The sequence below is a fragment of the Prunus mume genome, linkage group LG8, assembly GCF_029339155.1.
Source record: "Prunus mume cultivar Tortuosa linkage group LG8, ASM2933915v1, whole genome shotgun sequence".
Taxonomy (NCBI): Eukaryota; Viridiplantae; Streptophyta; class Magnoliopsida; order Rosales; family Rosaceae; genus Prunus; species Prunus mume.
Genome location: NC_142705.1, coordinates 22,035,049 through 22,042,008, shown reverse-complemented (window position 1 = coordinate 22,042,008; position 6,960 = coordinate 22,035,049). Strand labels below are relative to the sequence as shown.

General features: G+C 34.8%; 1 protein-coding gene across 1 annotated transcript; it reads left to right on the top strand.

Annotated features, from left to right (window-relative positions):
• The first annotated feature begins 3,979 nt into the window (after positions 1 to 3,979).
• WOX11 (WUSCHEL related homeobox 11) lies at positions 3,980 to 6,571 on the top strand. The gene is made up of 3 exons (XM_089043015.1): positions 3,980 to 4,693; positions 5,326 to 5,501; positions 6,250 to 6,571. Exons 1-3 carry the CDS (start codon positions 4,063 to 4,065, stop codon positions 6,265 to 6,267), a joined length of 825 nt encoding a protein of 274 aa, XP_088899141.1. The 5' UTR covers positions 3,980 to 4,062; the 3' UTR covers positions 6,268 to 6,571.
• Positions 6,572 to 6,960: the final 389 nt, after the last annotated feature.

Genomic DNA, 6,960 nt, shown 5'->3' with positions numbered 1-6,960 from the left:
GAATTTGCACCAAACTATATCAAAAGACTATAGGCGCTTCACTCCACTTCCAAATTTTCCTCTTTTTTTGCTTCTAGCAATTCACTCCAGTTGTAAACCCATAATTAAGCGAAGGATATTGACTAGTGTTTTTAGTTGGGAGTTTGAGGAAACTAAGTGCCGCCGTTTGATAACCATTTCAATTTTAGTCTTCAGTTTTTAGTTTTTAGTTTTCATTTGAATGAACGTGTGAATTTGCACCAAACTATATCAAAAGACTATAGGCGCTTCACTCCACTTCCAAATTTTCCTCTTTTTTTGCTTCTAGCAATTCACTCCAGTTGTAAACCCATAATTAAGCGAAGGATATTGACTAGTGTTTTTAGTTGGGAGTTTGAGGAAACTAAGTGCCGCCGTTTGATAACCATTTCAATTTTAGTCTTCAGTTTTTAGTTTTTAGTTTTCATTTTTTGTGCTAGAGTATAGAGGAAAATGAGAGTGAGAATGGGAGTGATGATGAGAGGGGAGAATGAGAATGAGGAGTAACAAAAGTGAAAACAATTTGAAATAGATTTCAGTTTTTAGTTTTTGTTTTCACTTTTGTTACTCTTCCTTTCCATCTTCTCCTCTCATCTTTCCTCTCAATCTCATCTCTACTCTCATTCTCACTTCCATTAATTCTCCCTCTTTTTCCTCCATACTCTAGCTCAAAAAATGAAAACTAAAAACTAAAATTGAAATGGTTATCAAAAGGGCCCTAAGTCCAATGAAATAAAGTGAGAGTAAATATAACTTCCAAGTTCAAACATCACTAATCTTATGGTCACTACTGCTAAAACATTAGCAGTCAAACTAGTATATGGTGTCAAGAATTGAATCATCTACTTGGAGTATCATTATAACCATTTGATATTCTCAAAGAAGACCCTCTCGTAAAGCTCAAAGACTTAAATCTATTCTAATATCAGTTAGATTGAGAAGATACATATACCCACTAAATTTAGAGGCGGTTGATCATAGGCACCCACTAAAATTGCACCGATATCGTTCCCAATTTGACTACGTAGGTCGAATGCCTTGGGTGAAGTTAGGCTCAATAAACCCATCCATGTGATTAATTTAGCTCAAGAAGGCCTCACTGTAATTAATAGTGAACCACCTAGCTTTAGATTTTTGTCCTTCTCCGATATAGAATTATGCTCATTTCCATCCATGACTTGTGTCGAGCCACATAACACCAACATTATTTGCACTTCCCAAACACAACCTTTATATTATGATATATAATTTTGGGGATCTATTCTCCGAAAAAGTTGCCACATCAGTAAACTCTCATCCCACATACGATAGGAGTATAAAATAATTTTGCAATCGTCCGCAGAAAGTAATTGCGAGGACGTTTCATGATAAAACTAACTTGTTTTCTCAATTTTATTCTCTATCAAATGTGTCTTTAGGCCTTGTCTTAGGAAACAAGAGCCCCAAAGTTATACCATGATTGTGCAGTTCTTGGTTCCTTAAAGCTACGAAAAATTCAAAGATGTCTAACACTTGATCATGAACAGAAATAATGATAAAAGCGGCTGCATGAAATTAAAAAAATAATGATAAAGCAGGAGCACCTCACTTGTAAAATGGACAAAACCATCATAACATCCATACATTGCAACAAGCTTTACCCTTAGTCATGAAGCAAACACCGTATAACCTGCAGAATGCAAGGTGCATGCAATCCCTGAAAACAAAGAAAAAAACGCAAAAAAGGCAAAGGCAAAGACAGAGACAGACAGACAGAAAACAGCGTCTGAAAACAGAGTCGGTTCATGTTTTGCTCTCAAAGCTTATAAATATTATATTTCAACAAAAGAGAAGCAAAAGTGCTCGAGTTTTATGCCAACTCTTTACGGCCTCTTGCCCTCCTCCTCTCCTTTAATATAAAAATAAACTTCAGATTCTGCTGTGTGTTGCCAACTTTGCCTAACGTCACAGAAACTAAATTAGTGCACGGTTTCTTGACCATCCATTTGGATTGTTGCTATTTTTTTAATGGCTTGTTCCTCTACAAAGTCCCAGCTTTCCTTCTCAGTTCACATGCACTTGCTCTTTCTTTCCCAAACCATAGTTTCCTTGTCCACCTTACATTGTTCACACCCTTCCAGTTACCTTACCTTATTTTCCTGTTTTACCATTTTGACCTTTTGCTACCTCACAAGCGCTAAAAAGGCGTTTAAGTGAATAATTCTACCCTAGTTTCATTTATGTTAAGCTTTAAGTGCTTAAGGGGAGAAGCACCTGCTTCGCCATATGATCACTTTAAGTGCTTCTTAAAGGGCTAAAAACATTTTCTAATAACCAAAAGTGCTTCTAAATCATACAAACGCTTTTTAGGGAAGCACATGCTATATGCTTCTTTGGCAACCAGTCCCAAGTACTTTTCCATGAAGCACTTGGGTTTTCTTATGAAAAATTCCTAGAGAAGCAGTACCAAAACGAGCCCTAAGCGATTATGGGGAGATGCACTTCCCATGTGATTGTCTATAAAATCATTAAAAATGATTATATGGAGAAGTGATTATTGGCCTATCCAAAATCACTCTCAAACTAGTCCTTAATTGCGAACGTACAATTATTAGCGCTGAAGAAACTGTAAAAAATTGAATGGGATTGTGCAACTTGCACACCACATAATTAAAATTTTGTATCAAGCCACTGTAAATCGAGTGGGAAATTGACTCAATATAGGTTATTTTATATGTCTTTAATGAATAAAGAACTTAAACAATGTGTCTTGTGGAATAAAACAACGAGGAAATTGAATTGAAACTTATTAAATTTGAAAATAACAAGATGAACTACAAACAGTGTAGAAAACCAGCTCGAATAAAAAAATAGAGAACATCTAGTAATAGATCTCCATATGGAAAAGATAAATAACAGGAAAGTAAACGAAACTAAGCAATTTGAAAGCAATTTGAATCAAATTGTGCCAAGAAAAAGTCGTTTGGGCTAAATGGTTATAGCAGAACTTAAGGAATAACAAATTGAGATGGTATGTCAACTAGAAATCATAGCAACGTGAGGGTGTAGCAGAGCAATCTTCAATTGGTTGAAATCTCTCATGTTTTGAAATTAATTGTCATCTTTCAAGAGGAATCGGGGGAGTTCAGTATGCATCATTGGCCCTTCATATTTGTAGGAGTTTTGACCTAGGGCACTATTGGCCCAAGCCAACTTGGTCTCGAACTAAAATCTAGAAAATAATTTCCTTTCCAAATATTCCCTCTACTTGTGTGCACAACTAGAGAACCTATTTTCAAGAAAGATGGGTGACGGATGCAAATTTTAGTACAATATATAATTGTAAGCAGTTTATAGTTTAAATGATTAAGAGCATTTATTCATACATTTGAGATTCTGTGTTCGAATTTCTCATTCCTCCAATACCATTAGTATAGAAAAATAAAAATATTAAATTAACATAATTTCAGTTGAAAAAACAATAAGAGAAATCATAATTAGCTAGACAGAGAGTATTGCTCGAGTAACATAAAAGTGATTAGCTAAAATTTCATTCTAGCCACTTTAATTCAAATTTAGCTATATAGCCGTGATGGTGTGATATGTACTTATTACATTAATGTTCATATATGTCATGTTCTTAATTAACACATTGATCAACTACCGTCAACTAATTTTTTTTCTTCATCACTTGTCGTCTATAAAATTAAAATTCAGGACCTCCAACAAAGTCACAAGGCCAAATAGTCGTCATTGACAACATGATGTCAAGTAATTAATGTGGTAAGAAGTACATATGTTATCTCTCTAGCGTTACTCATTATATAAAATCGTAGGTGAAAGTAAATATATAAAAATATGAAGGGCAGTTATGTAATTAACTGTATAGTAATAATCTTCCTTGAGCTTGCCCTATATATAACCTCACCTTTTTTAAGCGGTTTCCTATGTATGTATCCTTAAGCAGTCTGTATCTCTCTTTATTTTTATTTTCCCCATTGAATCTAGGTTTCAGCTTCAAAACAACATTTCTTTTTCTTTTTTTCTTCCTCTGCACAGTAATATATGGAAGATAAAGGGCAAGACCCTAATAGTCCAGGAAATGGATCGGAAAGAAGCAGTGAGCCAGTAAGGTCGAGATGGATACCAAAGCCAGAGCAAATCCTAATCCTAGAGTCAATTTTCAACAGTGGAATGGTGAATCCCCCCAAAGAAGAAACTGTGAGAATAAGGAAACTTTTAGAGAAATTCGGCACCATCGGGGATGCAAACGTCTTTTACTGGTTCCAAAACCGACGGTCGAGATCTCGCCGCCGACAACGGCAGCTGCAGGCCAGCCTTGAACAAAGAAACAATAATACTAATAGTAATCAAGTTGGTGATCATCAAATGGGTATAAGTAGTGGTGCAATTCAGTATGAAATAAGCTGCAGTCCTCCAGCTCCAGCTCCTGCCATAGCTTTTGGAGCTTCTCCTACTTCTTTTGGCTCTTGTAATTATCTTGTGGGTTCTTCTTCTTCTTCGTCTAGTGGTCATCATCTTATGGCAGATCATGATCAGCAAACGTCTTCTTCTGTTGACCAGTTCTTTTCAGTTTCTGGTCAAATGGGGTTTCCGGAAATCGAGCAAGGCTCTGGTGTAACGTCTGTCTTAGGAGGAGGCCCTTCAGATACCTCAACTTTGTCCAATCTGGTAGGTGCATGGCTAATCTGCTCTTCTGCTCGACCGTTTCACTTTCACATCTATGTTTTTATATTTATATATATTCTTTAATTATTTTCCATGTCTTGAGCAAGTTTTATTTGTTATTATTGACTTTATCATGCTTTTCTTAAGCTTCATTTTCTTTAATTGTAATTTTAATTATAGTTTTAATAATAAGTAGCTAGATTCCCATAGATTCATGATTACTCTGAGAGCCACGGAGGTATATAAATTAGCAGCGACTTTTTGCTGATGTGACAGCTCTTGTGTTTGAATCAATGGTACGAAAGTTGCAGCTTTCCCTAAAACCATGTAAATTCCTTTTTCTGGCAGTCTTTTCAAACGAAAAGACAACATATCTAGGTAATTGAAATCAACTACTGTTTCACAATAGTGTTGATTTCACATCAACATACCACACTCACTCACTTTTTCCCTCTTCGCTGGTTGTAATTTGATCATAACAATAGCTTAATTTATGCAAAGCTTATGATTTTCTGCTTTCGGTAATAAGATTCTGACATCCTTTTCTTCTTTAATATGAAAGCCTGGCTTTCTGCTCCTGCTTTGGATTTTCATATCAACGCCTGAAATATATGCTTTGGTTCATTCATTTATGTCCAGGTCTCATCACAGTGTTTATTAATGGGGTTCCAGCAGAAGTTCCCAAAGGACCACTTGACATGAAATCCATGTTTGGTCAAGATGTGCTGTTGGTCCATTCCTCTGGTCTACCTCTGCCACTCAATGAATTCGGTTTCTTAGCTCACGGCTTGCAGCCTGGTGAAAGCTATTTCCTGGTAAACTCTCTCTCTCTCTCTCTCTCTCTCTCTCTCCTGTTTTTGTTCTTTAAAGATTAAACTGTACTTCTTATTTCCAAATCTAGTTTATATATAAACTTGTATCAACAGCATCTTCCAAGTCCAAGAAAGGAACCTCTTCTCTTTCTCTAGTTGGATTTCATACGCCCTCTCCAATATTTTAAGAATCAAGCCTTCTAGTTTTATCATTTCAAGATTCGAAATGGAGGTTGCGTTGCATTGGTAACATTTAAGGATTCCACTAACTCCTTTTTCTAATAACCTATTTGATCTCAATCTTTTATTCCATTAATTTCTTCTTCTTTTTTTAGAATCTCTTTCTCAATCATGTTTTTCCGGTTGATTTAGATCTCTTTTCCAATTTTTTTGCTCATCTTTAGATTTCAAAGCTTGGATTATATTTATTTCCATTAAAACCGAGTGTTAAATACAATAATTTATATTTTAATTAGTTCAATAAGTAAATTATTATGAATATAAGTAAATTGTACCTACAATTTTGTATATTTGTATACACAGTTCTGTTTTTGTATATATTCAAAATAATGTACCCTATCAAACTATAAAAAGGAAGTTATAATGAACAAATCATTTATATATATAATTATTCTCTTATGTTGATGTCCGCACGTTATTATCGTATTGATGCTATTGTAAACATAACTGTATTACAAATTGGAGTCCACTGAAGCTGCTGATTCAGTCACAAATTTTTTTGTGAATGCAGGTTTCAAGGACAACTTAAGTAGATTAAAGCTGCCTGCAACTACAAAAATGGAGCTTCCTACAAATGTTTCTTCATAATCTTGCCTCTTGTTCTGGTTTCGTTCATCATCTTACATTTACTTCCCTACAGCAGTATGTGATTATTAGAAAAATATATATGTTTATTAGCTACCATGCATGTTTCAAATAGCTTACGGTCGGTCAAACTATATATCCTTTCTCTTTTCCTTCTTTCTTCATTGTAATGATTGCAAATTTACCTCTGAGTTGCACAATGTATTTAGAAATGAGACGGTAGCGTATTAGCTATATAATCATTTACAACATGGATATCAACTTATGAAATGTTATGTGTGTTTTATTATAAATCTTATTACTATCTTTCCTACTTGAACTCACTACCTCAATCCACTAAATGAGGACGTTGGGTCGAATTTTGTAACAATTTGCTTTTTACAGAGGAATTTTACAGAAAGAAAATACCGGTGGAATTTAGGAACCTTATCAACTGAAGTAACCCGTATTAGCAGAAAGAAAATATAAGATGTGTGGCAAATCTAAGTCATAACCAAACCAAGAGATTAAAGACTACCACCTCCCTAAGATTAAGTTGTTGTTTTGGTTTCATGCATAACGATGTTTAAACACTATTCAACCAACCAAACAGTAACAAGTATATAATGACGAACTTGCCGACTAAAATCGAATAACT

Excerpts from the sequence above, each read along its gene's own strand:
- WOX11 (XM_089043015.1), top strand. The coding sequence starts at position 4,063 with ATGGAAGATAAAGGGCAAGACCCTAATAGTCCAGGAAATGGATCGGAA. Across the intron at positions 4,694-5,325 it reads AACTTTGTCCAATCTGGTAG|GTCTCATCACAGTGTTTATT; the intron begins GTGCATGGCTAA and ends ATTTATGTCCAG.